At 40.4% G+C, this 22,730-nt stretch overlaps 1 protein-coding gene across 2 annotated transcripts in view; it reads right to left on the reverse strand.

The window, feature by feature from the left end:
- Positions 1-22,730, reverse strand: part of mib2 (MIB E3 ubiquitin protein ligase 2) — a 63,025-nt gene that overhangs the window by 14,483 nt on the left and 25,812 nt on the right. Inside the window, exons 3-12 of one of the 2 annotated variants that reach the window (XM_046871053.1) lie at positions 21,279-21,450; positions 10,985-11,091; positions 9,751-9,945; positions 8,006-8,148; positions 7,322-7,429; positions 6,300-6,404; positions 4,591-4,753; positions 3,997-4,130; positions 3,389-3,537; positions 2,700-2,856 (exon numbers count right to left, since the gene is read on the reverse strand). In XM_046871053.1, coding sequence (XP_046727009.1) covers positions 2,700-2,856; positions 3,389-3,537; positions 3,997-4,130; positions 4,591-4,753; positions 6,300-6,404; positions 7,322-7,429; positions 8,006-8,148; positions 9,751-9,945; positions 10,985-11,091; positions 21,279-21,450 — 1,433 coding nt within the window. Of the gene's footprint in view, positions 1-2,699; positions 2,857-3,388; positions 3,538-3,996; positions 4,131-4,590; positions 4,754-6,299; positions 6,405-7,321; positions 7,430-8,005; positions 8,149-9,750; positions 9,946-10,984; positions 11,092-13,034; positions 13,278-21,278; positions 21,451-22,730 lie in introns of those variants that run through there. The other variant, XM_046871055.1, reaches the window with a different exon arrangement.

Genomic DNA, 22,730 nt, shown 5'->3' on the forward strand with positions numbered 1-22,730 from the left:
GTGCCATTGCTTTAAAGCGCTCTCGTATACACTTCTCCCACAGGATCTTGCCAGAGGACTCCAGTGTTCCTGAGTTTCGGTGGAATCAGCTTTTTAAAGCTGCTCGCTACTGGAAATTAGATCTATCAGCCTATCAGGCGAGGGATGCTATCTCACTATCTCATCAGAGCGAGCTTATGAGTTACACGTGCAATCGATTTGAAACGAGAAGTCATATTTTGCCTTGAGATGCCTGTTGATGCGTTTACTGTTTATCGGCCTGTGACAGTATCAGCTTGTGTCACTTCCTCCATTTCTACATGCACTTTGTTCATTTTTGTTAGCTCTACGTGACTCCATATGGATATCATTAGGCCTGTTGTATCTTATTCTTGGTGGTGATATCCCAGAGGGTCTTTTATTCTGTTTCTTTTTCGATTCTACCAAATATGTGCTGGCTGGAGGCAGTAGATGTGGTTTAATCAGGGGACATGCAGCTGTGCTGCCTCCCGCAGAGCTCAACTTACACCAAGAATACTCAAAAACTCATATTTACACACTGTTATTAGTACATTTAAAAAGTGGATGTGATTCAGAGGCTTTGCCTGAAAACAAAAAACAATAGGCAAACAGCTTGGTGAGAAGGCAATTATTAGAAAATGGAAGAAATTCAAGATGACTGTCAATTTCCCTTGGACTTGGATGAGTAAAATCCCAAGAACACCATCCCAACCGTGAAGCATAGTTTGAAAACATCATGCGTTGGGGGTGCTTTTCTGCAAAGGGGACAGGACAACTGCACCGTATTAAGGGAGGCTGGATGGGGCCATGTATTGTAGGATTTTGGGCAACAACCTCCTTCCCTCAGTAAGAGCATTGGGAATGGGTTGTGGCTGGGTCTTCCAGCATGGCAATGACCCCAGACACAGCCAGGACAACTAAGGAGTGGCTCCGTAAGAAGCATTTCAAGGTCCTGCAGTGGCTCCAGACCTGAACCCAATTGAAAATCTATGGAGGGAGTTGAAACTCCATGTTGCCCAGCGAAAGACCCAAAAACTGAAAGATCTGAAGAAGACCTGTATGGAGAAGCGGGGCAAAATCCCTGCTGCAGTGTGTGCAAACCTAGTCAAGAACTACAGGAAACGTCTGACCTCTGTAATTGTAAACAATGGTTTCTATACCAAATATTAAGTTATATTTTTCGATTGTATCAAATACTTATTTCATGCAATAAAATGAAAATTCATTATTTAAAAATCATACAATGTGATTTAGATTCTGTCTCTTACAGTTAAGGTGTACCTACGATGAAAATTACAGATCTCTCTGTTCTTTGTAAGTGGGTAAACTTGAAAAATCGGCATTGTATCAAATACATATTTGCCCCACTGTATGTACATGTGACTTTATTTCATTTAAAATTTAAATAAAATTGCAAAGATTTCAAACACACTTCCTTCCCGTCATCATGAGTTGAATCTATTTTGAAATACTGCTGTTACAGAGCAAAATGTGGAAAAAGGTAAGCGCTGTGAACACTTTCCGGATGCACTGTAAACATCACATAATGCATTTTTAACAAAAGCACAGCAAAACTAGGAGAATGGATAAAGCAAATCGCTAATGCTGTGTTTGGACATTTCTATGCTGGTTTGTGCTTGCGCTGATGCTACGATCGGTGTACAATGTAGATAGAATTAAAATTACAAATCTGGTTATCCTGTATGACCTCATGCCTCGTTAAGGCATCACTTTTGAAATGCGCACTGGCTACATATTGAACTAACTACAAAGATCCACTAAGAATTTGGACGACACAACACAACTGACACTGCGCCATGCGGTAAGGAGGAAGCAAAAATCTGACGTGGTTTATAGCTTTGTCTTCTTCTTCTTCTTCTTTCGGCTTCTCCCATTAGGGGTCGCCACAGCGGATCATCCATCTCCATACCCCCCTGTTCTCTACATCTGCCTCTTTCAACCCAACTATCTGCATATCTTCCCTCACCACATCCATAAACCTCCTCCTTGGTCTTTCTCTTTTCCTTCTTCCTGGTGGCTCCATCCTCGGCATTCTCCTACCGATATACCCCATGTCCCTCCTCTGAACATGTCCAAACCAGCTCAATCAAAAACCTCAACATCTTCAGCTCTGTTACCTCCAGCTCCACCTCCTGTCTTTTACTCAATTCCACTCTCTCTAAACCATAAAACATCGCAGGTCTCACCACAGTCCTATAAACTCTTTCAATTTGTACAGTGCAAAAAAAAAAAAAAAAAAAAAGGATGGCATGCCTATGTCTCTCTGTGAATTCCAAAACTCCTTCAGGGAGCCTTTCTACTCCAGCTGAGCTCCCACAGTTCAAGTGGAAAATGTGGAACGCCATTCTCAGAAGAGGCTCAGGCAGCGTGAAGATTCTAAATCAGCAGTGTGTGATTGCAAAGGCTGAGAATGAATTCAGACGATGGGCTAATTTGCTAATTGGCCCTAATGATGCAGATAAGTCACAGAAAGCACAGCGAGGGAAGCCAGATTTCCCAGTTGAGTTATTATTTCTCCATTTCTGTACTTTGTGAGGGTGAAACAGACAGATGTGTGAAAGAGTAGACTGATCCTTGCATTAAAGATGCTTTTAAAGTTAATTGCATTCAAACTACTGTTTTCTTCAAATGCATAACCAAGGGCTATGGGCTGCATGTATGCATTTGTGAACGTGTACCTGTAGGTTGACATCGGCCGAGTGCTCGGTCAGTACCCTCACGACGTCGGTGAAGCCCTTGTTGACAGAGATGTGGAGCGCCGTACACATCGAGTTGTTCAGTAGGTTGACGTTGGCCCCTTTGCTCAGGAGCAGGCGGGTGATTTCTGCTTGGTTTCTGCACACACACACACACACACACACACACACACACACACACACACGTTACAGAGACATGCAGCGTTAATGCCAAGATGAGATAATACACATCTGAACTAGTTTTATTATAAAAAACAAAGTCCTAAATGACTCGGCACATGCAAAGAGCACATCCACCCGCCGTCGCCAAACTATGATCAAATCAATGGAAACAATTCCATGTGTGGGAATGTAAGTTTGGACAAATAAAAGTCTCCAAAATTTCTCACTGCAATCAATCAATCCATAATATTTGAGACAAATAAAAGCTTTCAAAATCTAGACTACATTAATTAATGTTTTTAACCCAGTGCTTCCGTGTAAGGTTTATGTCTATCTAATAAAAATCCAGATACAGCATGATTACATTAGTGCTTGGCCCCCTAAAACTTCAAACATAATGTACAGCAAGGTGAAAGTACCTTAACAAGAACAGTAACAAAACAGTGACAAAAAGCCTTTGAGTTAAAGGCTGTTTAGACAGTATAAGACCTTTACAGATTATTATTCACCCGAATGCTGTGTAGTGCAGCGCTGCGTCTCCGTCTTCGTCCTTGGCCTCGATGCTGCTGTTGGCCTGCAGTAGGACCTTCACTACTTCCATATGGCCCTGGTGAGCAGCCACCTGGAGTGCTGTCTTCCCCTGGTTCTTTATGTCCACCTACAAACAATCAGTCAGGATATAAAGAGCATCATTATTGTTTACTGTGAGCCAGGGAAGGACTAAGATCATGCTCATATTCCCTAAACTGTAGCCTGAAACTTTTCCACCAAAACAATGTTCCTGTCCATGTAGTGAGCTCCATTGTTTAAAAAATTACCATATCTCACAGTCATCCATGACTTTTAGATTTTTTCTATTTGTTGGTTTTTTGGCTAAAACAGCTGCAAAGCTCCACCCATTTAAATTTACATTCAACAGAGTTGGTATGCGTTTGACTAAGCGAAAGCTTGTCACAGGTTTAATAGTAAAAGGAATAGGCTAAAATAATAAAAAATTATAATAACAATATTAATAATAATAAACAGTGTCATAAAACACAATTGTAAATTGATTCCTTATGCATTTAATGCAATTCTGACATTGTGCAATGCTCCAATTCCATTACAACACACCAACCTTATCTGGATGTTTCTGCACTAGTTCACGGACTTTAGCAACGCTGCCATGAGCAGCCTCGATGACCAGGCGCCCGGGGTTATCCTGCTCCGTGGACTGAGACAACAGCTTTTCCAGGACAGAAATAACCGTGGCTGAAAAATAGGTAGAAAAAGAGACTATTCACTCTTAATCCTCTACAGATATCCATAAAGAAAATACAGCTTCTTTCTCAGAAAGTCAAATGAGTCAAAATGTCACCATGCACTAGTGACCTGTTTGAATGATCTCAGCCCCCTGTGTCATGTGGGAAAGAAAAAGTGAATTTGTTGTTTGCCATGAAATGGACGGTGAGAAACGAGGAGTTTTGAAAACCTAGGAGGTCAGGTAGAACAAATGGAAGTCCATCCACCCATCGCCAGAGAGTGGGAGCATTTATGGATGAAAAAGACATGCAAAAGACAAGGGTTAACAAAGAAAATTGTGTAGATTCAGAGACAAAAAAAAAGAGAGTTAAGCATAAACTTCTTTAAGGAACAGACAACAGAAAAAAACAAAAAAGGTACAATTAAACAAGCGGCGTGACTGACGGGGATGCGGCCATTTTCTGCTTACTTCTTGATTCGCTTGGATTGTCAGCCGTCATCAGATTGGCGTCCACCTCGCCCGGCTGAGCCGAGAGACACGCAGGGTTAAAAGTCCACGTTTGTCCTCCAAATGCCACGCGCAGGTCACCATCCGCATACACTTTCAAAACCTTGCCAACCTGGCCCAGGGCCTGATGAAACACACACCCAGCACAAACAGCATTATCTTGATGAGTGCAAAACCTGGCCCTATCCTTAGTTCTGTTTTATCCAGCAAGCCTTAGTCTAATATTTGCTGTCTTTCTCAACTGCACCGAATAACAGCCAGAAAGAAATCAAGCACAGCTAATCTCGCTTGTGTTCTGGAACGGAGCATGTGATGCAGATACGTAGCAGTCCTGGCCAGTTTAGGTCAGAGGATTACCGTCCAGGTTCTGTAACTGGCACAAGCTTATCGCGTCTGTGAACTTAAATATGACTTTATTGTCACCTTGAGATTCGCCGAATGTACAGGATTAACTCCACTGATATAGGAACAGTACAAAGGTGGTTGATAATTCCCTGAATCATGCGATCCTGTTCTTTCAAAATGTACCTCGTTAACGCGATTATGTAATAGTGTTAACGCGTAACAAGATTACGTACGTTAGAATTACTTAACAAAAGTAAAATGCGTCACAGGGCAACTTTCCGAGTACACGCAAGACTACGTCACACCTGTGCCTTATAATTAGCACAAAAAGAACATGAGCAGTACTTGGCATAGTAACTGTCATGTTGAGCGAAATCGAACCTGAAGAGAACGAAGAGAAATCGAAATCATAAAACGTGACGTTTTATCTGACTATGCTGCGCATGGATGCATACGCATGCATGGATCGCTGGATGACAGCAGAAGCGGAATGTGAGAAATAGCTCTTGCTTAGTCTAATTTTTCACTTGAAAAAACATCCATACTGTAAAACACAAAAATGACAGTTTTATCTTTTAGTGATACGAATTAATTATGTACAAAATGACAAGGAATAATAGGAATTAGTTCAGGGAAAGCTACTATTGCTTAATTGCTGTGACATACAGCAGTGCCAGAAGTAATTTCTGAAAATCTGTTGTTATTTTGGATCAATAAACCAAAAAAATAAATAAATAAATAACAAAGCCCACACTGCAGACAGGATTTGCATTTCAGAAGAAAATACATTGAGAAAATCTCCCAGATGTTTAATATTTAAATCCCTCCTGTCTCGGTCACGATCATGGAAAGTGAAACTTAAATCTGTTACGGGGGAATAGGGGTTGGATTTATTCACACACGTTTTAAAAATATTTTATTAAAAGCTTCTTTCTTTTCACAATTTTATCATAATAAGCATTATCATAATGGCCTGTATATTAACTTATTGGGGGGGAAAACAGTAGTAGTATGTGAAATCAGATATTGAGCACCACCTTGAAACCAAAATGGGATGATCCTTGTTTTATAACAACTCTGCGAAGATTCGACTGTGAAACATCGAAACATCGAATCTTCCACTATTCGGGGTCACTCCTAATATATTCAACTCTCTGTATATGTCATTGAATTTGTATAGTAATTTAATAATGTGTAAAGTGTAATTGTACAACGTAAACTAACTGATATTTCCTTTAAATAAAGAGAGCGTAGTTGGTTTATGGAGTACGGTGAGTTTATGGACATTTTGCACAGTGTGTGTGGGACAGGATTGGAGTACATACAGGTGCCATACTGTCAGTCCACTCTCCATGCCCGGCTTGTAGCCTCTTCACAGTCTCGATGTCATCCAGTACCCTCACCAACTCACCTACTGCAAACGTGTTCACCTGAAATCATTTCAAGAACAGACAGACACACAAAAGCTTGATCAGACATGACAGTCCAGCGGGAGCTAAGGCTCTATTATGGGACTTACAAAGGGATTTGGCTAATCACTGATATGGCGTGTAGAGCCACGTGCATGAATGTCTAGTCATGCTCCAGTAACCGTGGGCTTTACATTTGTTCTGGATTTATGCCAAGAACATCAGCACTCGCTTTGGTTCTGGCTTTGGGTAAACGTTGATTCTTCAAGGTACTATAAGACGAGAAATGCACAGGGAGCTGCTTGATCCACTGCTTGCTCAGGATATTATATCATAAATCAACTGGAAATCAAATGAAGGTGAGAGGCCAAGGATGAAACAGGAGATTTATTTAATATCCCTGCCCAATTGGGAGAAGCAGGGCAGCTGTAAAACATGCACAGTGTAACACAGCCTTTCCCAGTGCGCATTAAATCAATACCATCTTCTCCCCCCCCAGTCATCCATATGCGCCACGTTATGTCATGTCCATTCTTCTAGTGTGAACCCATGTCTCTTCATAACAACGACAAGAGACTGGAAGACGTATTTCAGCCTCAAAAATCTTAAGCTCATAGTGTGTAAAGAAAATTGGCTAGGCTGTTGCATCACTTAGGGAAGATTTCCAAACTGCTTCTGCCCCCGTGAATCTCAGCATGAGAGCTGTGAGCCAGGAACTTCATGAAATGCCTTTCCATGGCCAAGTTGCTACACACAAGCCTAGGAGAACTTTTCCACAAATGTCTAGGGGTTCCTATATAATTGGGGATTTTTATGCAGAACGGCATAGGTTTCCATTTCAATAAGGGTTTTAAGAAGAACTCCTGATGAATGCTAATTAACTTTGACTTGGAAAAAGGCTTGAGGAACCCCTTTTCTTTTCCCTGATTTCTGCTTACTTTAGTCAGAGCGCCTGGGTGGAAAGTCCAGCGTATGTTGTTACTGTACTGGACTCTGACGTCCCCTCGATCCGTTATCCTGTGCACTGTTCCGATTCTGCAGATGTACTGTGAAACAAAATAAAAGCACAAACCCAATTTATTTGTACTAGCTTTGAAAACCTGGCAAACAAAAACATGTAAATGACAAAAATAAATACTTATATTAATATTGAGAAATAAAACTTTCTAATCATCTGATAAAAGGCAAAAATCAAAACAAAGGTAAACAACAGTCACTATATGGACAAAGGTTTGAAGGCCCCAGACCATAACCCTCTATTAACATTTAGTTCCCATGTGTTCATTCAGCCACAAGTGCATTAGTAAAAAAAAGCTACTGATGTAGGGGTGATGAGGTCTAAGGTGCAGTCAGAGTTTCAACCCGTGTAAACCAAATTTCATGTAGCTCACTTTGTGCACAGGGGTATGTATTATCATGCTGAAACAGGTTTGGGTCTCATAGATCAAGTAAAAGGAAAATTGTATGCTCCCACATCCAAAGAGTCCCTGTACAATTGTGTGTATCCAAATTGGGGTAACAGTTTGGAGAAGAAAACACATATGGATGGGAAAAGTCAGGGGTCCAAATACTTTTGCCCAAATAGTGTAGCTCCAGCTTTGTACATGAAGATTTTCATTCACCTCTGCCATTTTAGGATTCCAGCCTCCGTGTCCTTCCTGCATCTGCCTGAGGATGTCCACATCCAGCAGACATTTGACTTTATCCCCCTGCTGGAATGTGTGACCATCAGCACTCTCCTGCCTCTGCAGCTCTGCATGTTCACCTAAACACACATATGGAAGGAATCTTATACATCATGCATTAATGAAGTAATGAAGTTGGTCAGTGCCTTCCATAATATGAGAGATATTCTTTATGACAAATTAGATTTTTTCGGATATCTGTAAGAGTTAACGGAGAGAACGGGTATTCGGTTAACCGCTAATAGAAGGAAAAATAGCTCACTTAATATGGTGTAATCAAGTATCATTTTCCACTGCAATTAAATGTTCCTTTTCTCAGCGGTGGCACGTGTGCTCATGTGTCTGACAGACGTATTGCAGACAAGTAATGAGCAGAGGAAGGAAAAAATGCAGGTGCCTTAAACCCAAAAGCTAGATTAATATTTTATAGGGGAATTTCGTGCATACTTGGACATGGGTTCTACATGTGTGGAATTTTCTTGGCTCCCCTTCCAGTTGATTAAACAGCCTGATTTGCCTTGAGTAAAGTTGTTACAAACTGCCTTTATGCTTGAAAAATGAAGTTGAGAAAGGCTGAGGTCATGCTTTACTTGTTTGCTGTCAAATGTAATATTATAATCAAGAGAACCTTAGAAATGGATAATGGATAAAAAAAATAAAAAGAAAAGAAAATAGACTATGGTGATTTATTTAAATTTGTGACTGAGAAAAGTATTGAAATGAATATGGGATAGTCCAAGCCGTAATAATCACAATTTTACGTAAAAGGCTATTTGGGGCATTGTTTTGAGTTGTGGAAGGAATTGAAAATATATATTTTATTTAATTTGCCGTGTTGTTTCTAAAGAAAACCACGCGACCACGGTTTAAAGAATAATCTGACTAATCACTAATCAGCTAGCAACATCTTTTTCAGTTAATGTTTTTAACGTTTGAGTGTGAACACAAGGTTGGTTTTTACACTGACCAGGCATAACATTATGGCATTACAAAAATGATGTGAATAACACCGATTAGTTCTTCATCATGGCACCTGTAAGTGTGTGGGATATCATTAGGCAGCAGGTGAACATTTTGTCATCAAACTTGATGTGTTAGAAGCAGGAAAAATGGGCAAGCGTAAGAATTTGATTGAGTTTGACAAGAGCCAGATTGTGATGTTTAGACGACTGGGGCAGAGCCTCTCCAAAACTGCAGCTCTTGTGGGATGTTCCCAGTCTGCAGTGGTCAGTATCTATCAAAAGTGCTCCAAGGAAGGAACAGTGGTGAACCGGCGACAGGGTCCTGGGCGGCCAAGGAACATTGATGCACGTGGGAAGCAAAGGCTGGTCCTTGTGATCCGATCCAACAAACGAGCTCCTGTAGCTCAAATTGCTGAAGAAGTTCATGCTGTTAATGCTCAACGGGTCACATGTTTTGGCAGCGAAAGGGGACCAACATAATATTATGTAGGTGGTCATAATGTTATGCTTGATCGGTGGTCATATAGTTATGCCTGATCGTTGTGTTTGTGTCATTTTAAAAGGATCAAACGTGCAGAGTATCGGCACCTAAATTAATTAAATGTAAATATTGAACATTTAAATTGGGAGTACATAATTATTTATGAGATCAAATACACATACTGTAACTAGTACTAAAACAAATAGGAGGAACACATCTTTATTTTTCTCCAGTCACACCTAGCTTGGGCAGGTGCTCCTTGTAGTAGTAGCCTCCTTGGCCGTCTGAGACGTATTTGAGGTCCACCTTGCCCTTGTGACCCATCCTGTAGACATTAGTTGTGCCGTTAGACCAGGTGACGCTGGCCACGCTGCGGCCGGACTCTTGGTCCCAACCTCGGATATCGACCACCTTCCCGATCTTCCCCTCTCCTCCTGTTTGACAAAGCGACAAACGCAGAGGCAGACACACGAGAGCGCAGCGATCTCAGCACCAAGTCAAACAGTGTGAGTAATTAATGGACGTTCAAAACATACGGTTATGAGCTCAATTCGATTCACAATTCGATTCACTTCAAACACTGTCCATACACTAGTACTACATTTAGTACCAACCACGGCTACAAATGTAATATCTACTAGACCTTCACCTGAAACACATTCAGCATATGTACACAAATGTAGCATCAAAATTAAGAAAGATTGCATTGAAAATGAAAGAAAATGCAGCGGGAAATAATGGCAAGCATTTTTTTTTCCACACCCTGTGGGGCAGAGCAATTATCACCATCAACCCACAAGAAGATATTTCACAAGCACAGCATGGACATTTTGACTCATTTAGCATCAAAGACATTATGCAGTAAAAAAAAAAAAAAGAAAAAGAAAAAAAGGGAGGTGGGGGGCCCAAATGATTGAGGGTTCCAGTTGACTAGTTGTCACCCAGAGAGGATGACGTCTTGGCTGGAAGAAGAGAAATAAATGTCCTACCATGCAGCAGCTCTACACTTCAAACAAAAAACCAAAAGAACGAGGAGCAATGTCCCGAAATAAAATGTAGATTATTCCTTCCTCTGAGTACATAAACAGTAAGCGGGGATCCGTGTGTGAGCCATTTTCCATTTAAGACAGTAATGTCAAGGGACGATACAACAGCAATTACTCATAACCTGCATTCCAGCGTGGTTTACTGAGGGCTAAATTTAGATGTTTAGCCTTCGCTGTGGCACCCAAATGCAAAAGGCTTGTTCGAGGTAAACATTCAGATATCTACCAACACGTGAACGTGCCTTTTTTTGGAAGACATCTGCTGAACATACGCCACCTTATTTCAAGTGTTAACTGCGACTTCTGAACCGACCGCAAAAACCGTGTACGAGCTTCGAGCTGGCTTCAAATTTCCTAACGGGACAGTGCCCTGATTATCGCAATGTATTACTGAAGGACTTAATCTGACTTGCATGCTTTTACTTACCGTCTTGGTTGCCCCAATCCCAGTCGGGTCCACGAACGACTTTTACGCCCTGGAAGATTCCCTTAAGGATAATCCGTGACAGGTTTTGCCTCGGTGCCAAGCTCACTCTGAGTCAAGAAAAGAAAACACATTTTACACAATTAGATGGACACAAGACAATCACAGGTGTCTGTGAGCTCAGATGTTTGTGGACACCTGACTATAAGATTCGTATGTGCTTTTTGAACATCCCACTCCACATTTAGTCCTCATTTGCTGTATAACCTCCACTCTTCTGGGAAGATGTTCCACTAGATTTTGGAGTGTGCTTGAGGAGATGTGTGCTCATCCAGCAACAGGGCCATTAGTAAAGTCAAGCACCGATATCCGATAGACTTGAGCTCAGAGCTCTATATGTAAATCAAATCTTAATCTCAATTTGTGCACAGGAGCATCATCAAGCTGGAGCTGGTTTGGGTTTCCTAGTTCAAGTGATGAGGCCACGCAATGGCTGGAAAAGTTAGGTGTCCCAATACTTTTGTTCATATAGTGGACCAATCTCTTGTGTGTTACAATGCCATGTGGCACAGCAGGAGCAGCAGTTTGTAAACATATCATTGACACAGAGGATGCATTTGTTAGCCTTAACTCTCTGCATATTGTTAGCTACGTCAGATGATGGGGAAAACCAGTGGGTGGGAATTGGCAGATCAAATTGGAAAGAAAGTGAGGAAAAATTTAGGATACACAAAAACCCAACCATGTATTATTGGCTACATGCTCGGCACATAAATTCCCTGGCATTTGCATATGCTTTTATTACTGACAGAAAACGAAATCATGAAACACATCGATCATGTCTGGCCACCCATTAAAAAAAAATACATGAAAAACATTTAGAACAGTGATTTACAAACTAATCCTATACAATACACAAAAATGTCTGCTATGTCAATACAGCGATGCAAAAATGCCTGTACTTCTTTTTTGTTTTTTCAAAATTTTTTTTCTTTTCTTAAAAACCACAAGACAAGACACAGTTGGCTGGTTTCACAAGTCTCAGAGGAAGCATGTGCTAGCCCACAACCTCCCTGGGTAGAAACCGACATGTCACAAGGGAGAGCTGGTTAGCTGTAAGTCTCGGGTCCATTTCCCTTCAGTAAATTTCATTCATATTTAATCTGACTGCTTCATGCTGAAAAAGCAGAAGTTCGTCATCAATTTTAACAAGTGGTCGAAGGTTTTAAATGCTATGACTAATCAAGCCACGATGACACTTCCGCTTCTCACTGTCACTGCAAAGTATAAATTGCACATACGTACATACATACGCACGTAGCCTTTCCACAATGCAAGCAGTTATCGTAAATCTTTTATTTTTTCGTCGGCGACACATTTAAAAATAAATCAATAAATAAATATTGATTGTGATTTTCGGAATAAAATCACGTTGAAAGAAATCAAACAGGACGTCATATTTTACAGCCCTGACGTGGCACTGAGTATCTGTACAATCGTACAATCTGAACATACAGCTCGAACCTGACACGCGTGGTAGAAATGTAAAACAAAGTGTGTACAGCGAAATAAGCAAATGCGCTTAAAATGAAACAAAATAAGAAACAAAGCAGGCATGATAAAAGAGGAAAATAAACAAAGAACAAAGGTGATGGAAGCCCTAACTAAAGAAAAGAAATCAGGGGCGGGGTCCTGTTGCCTCAAGACCAACACACGCTGAATGGATACAGCCAACATGTGCTTAGCTGTTATCCGGAGTTAAATACAAGCCTTGTGTTTCTCATATGTCTCTCATTCCTTGAGTGTATGTGCATCTGTGTATTTCGAGTTCTGTTCCAAAATCAGAATGGATTAGACAGATCTTGCCCAGCGTACTGCCCTAGATCTAAAACATGTGCAGGAAAAATACAACTGAAAACATTTCGACTGTACGTAATCACACAGAGACTGCGATACAGTATGCCAACAAATGAGAGCGCACTTAGTAGCCAGTTCTTCCAGATCCTTTCAAAATATCCCCTGTGCTGCGTCAGGACCGGGTCCAATTACGTACCTTATTGTAAAGATATGGTCCGATCTCGGCGCAAAGGAACTGCCTATTCCCATACTTCCTCCGAAGGCTCAGCATGAAGACTCGCCTCAGTTACACATAATATAGATTTCGACATTCACTAAAAGAGGCCAAATAACTGTAGTGTCTGATATTTCAATCTTCAATCAATCATCAATCAGTGTTTCTGATGGGGTTTTCTTTTTTCTTCAAAATTTGTCCATAAACAAACGACAAGGTGACATCCCAGTCTTGGAGGTCCGAACAAAATAACAGCAAACCTTTAGATTAACTAAGTAAGCAGGGGTCAGGTGTAATCTCCCAGACTCTGTGTGTGTGTGTGTGTGTGTGTGTGTGTGTGTGTGTGTGTGTGTGCGCGTGTGCTTGAAAACTCGAGCGAGATCAAGAGTTGAAACTAATCTCTCAATTTAGGAAACGAAAGCTCAATGACTTCTTATCAGGCACAAGTAATGAGTTCTGACAAGTCAGCCAAGTGTGTTCATTAATACGTCTGCCACAACACATAACCCTCTTTGGAAGGTTTGGCTTTTATAAAAAGGGTTCCACTAACTCTAACTGTAGAGAAGCCGAAGAAGATATTTTTAAGCATGTTATCTCTACTTAAGAGTTTATTCTAGTATTGTGAGCTTCTTTGTAACAAGTGCTAGGATGGCGTTAGATGGCGAAGGCCAAATGTAATCGCTATCATATTGTTTTTGTTAAAGAACTGCTTTAAGGAACAGTGAAAAAAAGGCTACATGGTTGGCACTGTACAGCCAGTTCAAACAATGAGGAAGTGGTAGGTCAGTGGTTAAGGCTCTGGTTTACTGATCGGAAGGTCAGGGGTTAAAGCCTCAGTATTGCCAAGCTGCCACTCTTGCACCCTTGACCAAGGTCCTTAACCCTCTTTGCTATAATGTTTACATGACGAGTTTAAATCGCTTTCTTTCCTTTTCCTTTGTGATACAGACGATCAACAAAACCAAAGCAAAAACATACTGTGACCATTCCGAATTCCTTAAATAATACACTCAACAACAATCACAAATAAAAAAAAAAAAAGGAAGAACAATATACTTTTTCTTTATAGTTGTAGAATGTTTGTTAGTTACTATTATCACATTTACAATACTTTAGCAGCCATGAACAACCATTCCCTCAGGAAATCTGCACTATTTTTCACTTGGAATGAATAAATAAATAAAAGAAATAAATACATCACAGCTTCTCAGCACTGAGTATGTTGGTCACGTGATGGGATCACCAAACAAGAAATGTCTATACACCTTCTATGTACTGAGACACCAACATGCCAGCTTATCATAGGGCTATTGGAACAACAACAGGGGATATCCAGCATCAGCGGAAATAGAATAGGGCATCTATTTTATTTCCGCTGATGCTGGATATCCCCTGTTGTTGTTTACCTCAGGATAAGGATTAGTGACTAGCGGGCATGACAACCGCTAACTAACCAAGCGTCAGGCGTGAGCTGATTAACAAGCTGCGAGGGTTGTTGTGTTTCCATCGCATGGTGAACGTACGCGAGGCCATATGCTCTTAAACACACAGAAACCTCAGAGGACAGATGCCCCTGAGTAAAGCACAAAAACATTATCGTACACGCCACACTAATATTTTCTTTGATGAAAAAAAGAATGTGTTGTAAGGAACACAATAAATAAATTCATAATAAGAACAGAAAATCCTGATTGCTCGCACCTTTTCAGATTCCTTTCTCTACTACTAAGACACTTTCTCTACTCTGTACCACAATTTGACGATGAGCAATGATAAACAACGTATTGTGCTTTTTGAATTGTTTTTACCTTATGCTTGTTTATAATGTTAGTAAACGTTCACGAGATGTCACGCTACACCCAGTAATTCCCTTTGCAACCTCGCTTTTTTTCACCATGCTGAAATAAAAATGAGTAAAATTACAATTTTCATACAATTTTAATGAAAAACCGGAAGTTGCAAAGTCCCTTATGGAAACCTTACTGACCGATACAAAGCAAAACACCTGACTCTTCTTCAGTAAATGTTAAATAAACTTCCCTATTGTTACAAAGACACAAATCTGAACTCATTAAACACAAGTTCCCTATTTGGTATTATTATCGCAAGATCTTTCTATTGTGCCCCATCTATTAGCAAAATAATCTACTTCCCTCTCTAATTTCTGGTGAAAATGGAATCTGTGCATCATTCTACTCACTGTCTGTTTATTCCCCTGAGAAAGCGCAAAGCTAATCAAATCCAACAAGCTAACGTTGCATTAGCTCTTTTTCTCACAAATGATCCCCTTTAATGTCTCCCTTTATTAGATATGGATTCATGCCAAACACACGTGAGTGTAAGTTCTCAATCAGTGTGATCCAGAAGCGGCACGATGAGACTGGCTACTGACAGCCTTGGAATCCATGTGAAAACGCATATGCTGTTTCATTCTCTTGTACAACACTGAACAATGTAGAACATTGATATGGTTAGGGTTGGTATACCCTGATAAGAGAAACTGAAAATATTAGGATAACATTACACTACTGCAGACCAATGTAGCTTCAGATTCCTGTTTTTGAAGGACAAGCCCAGAACCCATTGTGGTGTTCTGCTCAAGTTCCTGCATGTTGAGCGATCCGAGATGCTTTTCCGCTCTACACAGTTGTAAAAAGAGTGCTCATTTAAGTTATATATCCTACCGTAAATTCAAACCAGAGTGGTCATCCTCCTGTAATCTCTCTTAACAACATTTTCATCTTCAAACCCTCTCCTCAGTGAATCTTTAAACAACCACACTTTCGAGACTGTTGTGTCTGAAATTTACTTGAGATCATCAGTTTCTGAAATACTCAACCCAGCCCATTGGATAGTAACAACCACGTCAAGGTTCTGACATTCAATGTGACCATGTGAAGCTCTTGGCTTGTATGTGCATACTTTTATGCAGTGCAATGCTGTCTTATGATTGACTGAAATGTCTGTGGTCTCTACGCTTCAGGAAACGCTAGGGTTCTCAAAACACCGCCTTTCTCGATGACTACCGACTTTCTGTTACAATATAAAAACAATCTGACTAAAGGAAAAAAAAAAAGCAATGTGAAAGAACATAGAGATGAACAGACTACATTTTCTATTATAGCTGCAAGTGAGTATAAAGATGAGCAAAAACATCCTATCATATGACCTTTCATGCCAGGAGATCCCACCCCCCTCCCCCCTACAGTCAATACACTGGATTCTGTATCCGGGTGTATAAAGCTTTCATCAGCTCTTAGTAAATGGTGCCCCTCAAATCAGTCGCTGCTTTAGTGAAGAAAGACTGAAACAACCAAAACATGACAGATTTTCTTATTTACCATCCATTTCCCAATCTGAGTGGCTCATTTTCCATTTAAAAAGGAATCTAATGAGAACTGAGTGCTCGTAAGGTCTCCGAGTCTCCCAACACTTTATTTGAAATAGTGAATAATAAATTGCTTGATGTGGCAGTTCCATAAAAGAAACCGTCATATACAAGAGTCGGCGCTTTCATCCCGATGGAAATCCAGTTTTATACTTATGCAAATCAAGTCCCACCCTTGACTCGCATACCTCACGCCTTCCACTGTGGAATCTGTGCAATAATCCATATAAGCAGAAAGTACAGTAAGACTGTCTTTACATATATCTATGTAAAGATCCCGCAATCAGAAAAGTTTCCAATGCTCAATAGTGCCAAAGGTAGGATTTGAGTTTTGTTCATTTGCTAAGCTTTTGATCATTTTAATATTGGCGCAAACCGAAAAAACTTTGACTCGAATGATTTCAATAAGGCTATTGATAAATAGAATGCATACAAAATTAAAAGACAGGCCAGAGTTTTCACATTCATAATGTTTGGCTCCCCAAACTGTTACCACAAAGTTGGACGCACACAATACTAGATCATCTCTGGATGCGGTAGCATTCAATTTTCCCTTCACTTGAACTAGGAGACCCAAACCTGTTCCAGTATGACAATGCTCCTATGGGTTGGAATAGAAGATCTTGAGTAACCCACTCAGAGATCTGATCTCAACCCTGCTAAACACCTTTGGGATGAATCAGAACATGGACTGCACCCCGGGGCTCCTCAGCCTCCATCAGTAAAGAAGAAAGGTTGTTCTGAGAACCCCGGCACTAAACAAAGAAATAAAAACAGCACAATATAAAAAGGTGGAGATTGAGACAGAGCCGAAGGAGCACGGTCTGCTGGAAACGCTGTAAGTTAATCTTGTCAGATCATAACAGCCAAATATGGATCTCATGTCGAGTTGGCCGGCGAGCTTGAAATAAGAACAAGAAGCGGCCTGTTTACGGGTACGAGGCCCCCATCAGTGGGGGTAGGAACACAGAGGCTCTCGCCACAACACCACATTCAACCAGCACACAAACACAGACAGGCTTAACCTCAGCTTCGCTTCAGTAAAAACCCGCGTTCGATAATCTTGTTTATGAAAGAGGTCGAGTGCCTTGTGGTAGGCACGCAAAGAACGCCGCAAGTTCTCAATAGACGCATACGGATGCTTAATGGGAAGGAAAAAAACAGACAGAAGAAAGACAGATAGAGAGGAAGTTACCAAGATTACGATCATGTTTAAAAAATAAATAAATAAATACTTAATATGGACTGTTTTCATTGTGCGAGTTCAAAATCAACAAGATGTAAATCGTCGACTGAGTCAATCAGAGAGTGAAACCCCCCCAGCAAGTTCTAAAGAGAGTTTATTATTAGTATAGAGCGCTGTGTAAAGGTCAGTGTTGGAAGGCAAAGACGTGTTAAAAAAAAAAAAAAAAAGTAAGAGAATTAAACATTTCCACGATTTACAAACATTCATGTACAACAACTTTTTTTTTTTTTTTTTAATGCATCATTCATCTCAGGTAGACTTTATCCAGCTTAGGAGGGAAAGAGGAAGATCGAGGAGGTGGTTTATAGATGTGGTGAGGGAAGACATGCAGGCAGTTGGTTTGAAAGAGGCAGATGTAGAGGACAGGGGGGTATGGAGACGGATGATCCACTGTGGCGACCACTAATGGGAGAAGCAGAAAGAAGAAGAAGAAGAAGGGAACCAGCATTTTTTTGCGTACAGCTAGCATCCTGGAGAACCTGCCACGATCCTTTCCAAAGACTTGCAGGTTGTGCAGGCAAAAACTGATCGCCTTCATTATGTTAAAAAGTGGCATGTTATGTAAAAAATGTTTCTTTCTTTACATCTCTTTATGTGATGTCATTTCCTTTTTTCCTTACAGTTGTTCGAAAAGAAAAATCGGACTCAGCAATGGAGAAGTAAGAGTACAGCCAATGGGACAAAAAACAAAGGTGTGTTCACATTAGCGTGAACATTTGTCTTCGGTGACGAGCCAGAAAACTGACAGCGAGACAATTGACACGTGAGTCGCTTTATGCAAATGAGCCACAACATGGAAATTGGCATAATCTGGCAGGGACCAGTTTATGAGTGTGTTTCAAGCTTGTGGTGCTAAAAGCTTATACAAACACACCTGGAACATAAACTACATTACACATTTTTACGCTCTTAAATTCTTTGATTCAGCTTCAGCTGGTTGTGCTGGAAATTTAACTTGCGACCATCTGATCAGAAATCCAACCCACTGAGCCCAACCCACATCCCTCTATCTCATGCAAGCTGGATGGACTGTGCAAGCCCACAGCCAACAGCAGCACTGCTACCCCCACGGTTACAAGAGACAAACTACATGGGACATGAATCAACATCCAATATATATATATATATATATATATATATATATTAGGGCCCCATTAGGGGTCGCCACAGCGGATCATCCACCTCCATACCCCCCTGTCCTCTATATCTGCCTACCTGCTACCTGCATGGCTTCCCTCACCACATCCATAAACCTCCTCCTTGGTCTTCCTTTTTTTGCTCCTTCCGGGTGGCTCCATCCTCAGCGTTCTCCTACCGATATACCCCATGTCCCTCCTCTGCACATGTCCAAACCATCTCAATCTCACCTCCCTCACCTTGTCTTCAAAACGTCCTACATGCGCTGTCCCTCTAATAAACTCATTTCTAATCCTGTCCATCGTCGTCACTCCCAACAAAAACCTCAACATCTTCAGCTCTGCTACCTCCAGCTCCACCTCCTGTCTTTTATTCAATGCCACTGTCTCTAAACCATACAACATCGCAGGTCTCACCACAGTCCTATAAACTTTCCCTTTCACTCTTGCAGATACTCTTCTATCACAAATCACTCCTGCCACTATTCTCCACTCTGCCTGCACTCTTGATGAGTTACCTCATGTACCTAGACTCATCCACCTTCACCACGTCTTCTCCCTGCAACCGCACCACTTCACAAACCTCCCTCTCATTCACACACATGTACTCTGTCTTACTCCTACTGACTTTCATTCTCCTTCTCTCATGTCCTGCACCACCCTCACATACTTCTCTGACACACCAGACTTCCTCATACAATACCACAACTCCTCTCTCAGCACCCTGTCATACGCTTTCTCTAAATCCACAAACACACAATGCAACTCCTTCTGACCTTCTCTATACTTCTCCATCAACATTCTCAAAGCAAATAAGGCATCTGTGGTGCTCTTCCTCGGCATGAAACCATACTGCTGCTCACAGATGGTCACCTCTTCTCTCAGCCTGACGTCCACTACTCTTTCCCATAACTTCATGGTGTGACTGATCAACTTTATTCTCCTGTAGTTACTGCAAGTCTGCATTTCTCCCTTATTCTTAAACCAGCACAGTCCTTTTCTATTCCTCAGGCAAAAGTATAAATGGTTCTTGAAACCGTTCACAACTGTTTTGAACTGCTTTGGCTGACCTTTCCTCATGATGTCCAGCTTTTCTTGAAAAGTCCGTCTTGATATTAGACTTGTAAGTGTATCTGTGACTAAATCAGACCTCTGTCAGCCATTGTGGAATAAAAAAAAAAAAAGTAATTAAATCTAAACTAATATATTTCAGTTTGTGCAGTTTGCTATAGATGCAGTCAGTGTGTGAGCTCCGACCATCCAATCAAAGCATGTGAAAATGTTGACATTATTGTACGCCTGCTAAAGGGCCCCAGTTTGGCCGACTAAAAATTAGATAAATTAAATAGCTTGAAGCAACATTTATGCTACAGGCGCCCACATTGTTGAGTCTGTAGGCCACACCGGCAGATTTTGACCCTGGAAACATGTGATGTAAAATATAAGTGGATAGAAACTCTAACCTAAATTTACACTCCAGGAGGCAGCGCAAGCATGAGGAACGGTATGAAATGAAGAGAATAGCCTATTAGGAATAATTTAATACATATTCATGAAAAGAAAAAAAAAACCTCAGTGATTCCTGAAGGCCTGCCCACTGATCGATCTCTCTCTCTCTCTCTCTCTCTCTCTCTCTCTCTCTCTCTCTATATATATATATATATATATATATATATATATATATATATATATATATAAACAAAACAAAAGCTAAGATTTAATGAAGCCTGAAACAAATATAAATATTTCATATTGTATTTCATTATAATAATGCTCTCAAATAGTAAATATGTCAACTATGTTTCAAACCGTTGTCTGTCCAGTTTATTGGCAGATTCATTCTTTTCCGTCATTAATGACAGAAATTACTTAAACTTTTTATTAGTTGCACTTGCAGTCATCCACATGATACTTTGACTAAATATTTCCCATCTAGTTTAACCTGTTTGGGGTTTTTTTTTCCTTCAGGTGTTTTTCCACGCCGCAGAACCACAAGGTAGGCATTCCTGAAATTGATTCATATTCAAGTGGTTGTAAAATGATTACAACCAGAAGCACCTGGTAGACTTGTTGTGTTGCGTTACAAGAGCACAAGGTCATCATTAATTCAAACAGACAAACAAAAAGTAATTCTACCTGTATGGCTGATAATTTTTTTTTAAATTATTATTATGAAAGCAGCAGAAGTCATTCTCTACAGACAAAAAAGGCTAAAAAGGCTTCATTGAGCATAAAATATGTGGACCATCAAATATTTTGAGAGTCTCCTATGGTAACTTTAATTCACTGTTGTGTTCTTGAGTGAAATTGGTGTGTTATGTAACAGCAAGCTATGTTGGGAGAAGAAGAAGAAGAACAATGTGACCCAGGAATAGCATAAAGTTTTGCCTTGCAAAAAAAAAATTGAATTGTAGAATTGTTATGGATGTGAGAAAAGATGAACTCGGTATACTCACGGCTGAGAGTGCGCGGTCTCGTATCGCTCGAAGGCGTGCGAGAGGTCGTGCTTGTTGTTCATGTAGCAATGTGTGCACAGGTCATAGTCGAAGCACACCTTGCATTTCCAACGCATTCCCATAATGCCGTGCTTCTTACAGCTGTCGCAAATGATGTTCGAGTGGCGGACACCTGCAGGGGGAGGCACTAGGAATTAGAAAACGACAGAGTGACCAATGATTGAATAATTTTCCGTGTTAAAAGTGGGATCATGAAAAATCAGAAGCGGTATTTTGTCTGCTTGTTCCCTGAGGAAAAGGTGCTGATTAAAGATTCAGATTCACTGAATCTAAGGCTGATTCCAGTTGTTCATTAAGAGTGTACAGAGATCATGATTATGCTGATTATCCTGATCTCGTTTTTTGCTGCAACGTTTACACTACAAGCATAATTAACTGCGTTGTTAGCCCATCATGCTGCTGAACTGACAAGCAAAACAATAGCTACGAATCGAAACGACTGCTGCTCAGTGTTAAATCACTGTTCAAAAAATTTCTGTGGTATAAGTCAGAATAAAACACTTCAGGACATGCTGTTCTGGATGGTCACACTAACTCCATGTCACAATGTTCGATCTGGAATTATTTTTCTATAATAGCATGCCATGTCATGTTTTCTTTCTTACTTATTTGCTACGCCTGGATTTTTGCAGAATTTAATTGTACAAACTGTACTTCTCCGTGTGACTCACAACTCACCGTGTGAAGGTTTCAGAGAAAAGTCAGAGAGGCTGAGGAGTCCAATTCTATTTTAACAAGAGAAGATGCCATAAACTCATTTGTGCTAAATTTAAATGAACATCAAGCTAAACTGAAAGCTTTCCAACTAGACTGAATAACTCACTGCCTTTTTTTGGCAGATGCAGGCTCTTTATTAGTACCTAGAATTATTGACTACTTCAGAAGGGTAATTGTTTTCCTACAAAATATGTAACACAAATAAATAACATATCATAACATAACATTATGACCACCTGCTTAATAGTGGTCCCTCTTTGACAAAATGTTCACTTGCTGCCTAATAATATCCCACTCACTAACAGGTGCCATGATGGAGAGATAATCAGTGTTACTCACTACACTGCTCATAAAGTTATGATGTAATAATGTTATGCCCACTATTATTTTAAAAGCAATGCCCTCCAATTGATTAATGTCCCATCGACCTTATATTCCTATCCAACACCCACAGCTCCAGGAATAGGCCTTAAGTTCACCACAACCCTGACCAAAATAAAGGCGTTTATGAAAGAGTTATAAATCAAATAAATGCATTTTCGAATGACTACATGTCTTTCATCAAATTTACACAAGGAAAAAAGTGAATAATGGAAACATTTAGACCATGTTAAATCGACAAGGAGCCATGTAACAGGGGAAGACAGTCTTCAGTCTGTGTGAAGAGGAGCCATG

The sequence above is a fragment of the Silurus meridionalis genome, chromosome 17 (assembly GCF_014805685.1).
Source record: "Silurus meridionalis isolate SWU-2019-XX chromosome 17, ASM1480568v1, whole genome shotgun sequence".
Lineage (NCBI taxonomy): Eukaryota > Metazoa > Chordata > Actinopteri > Siluriformes > Siluridae > Silurus > Silurus meridionalis.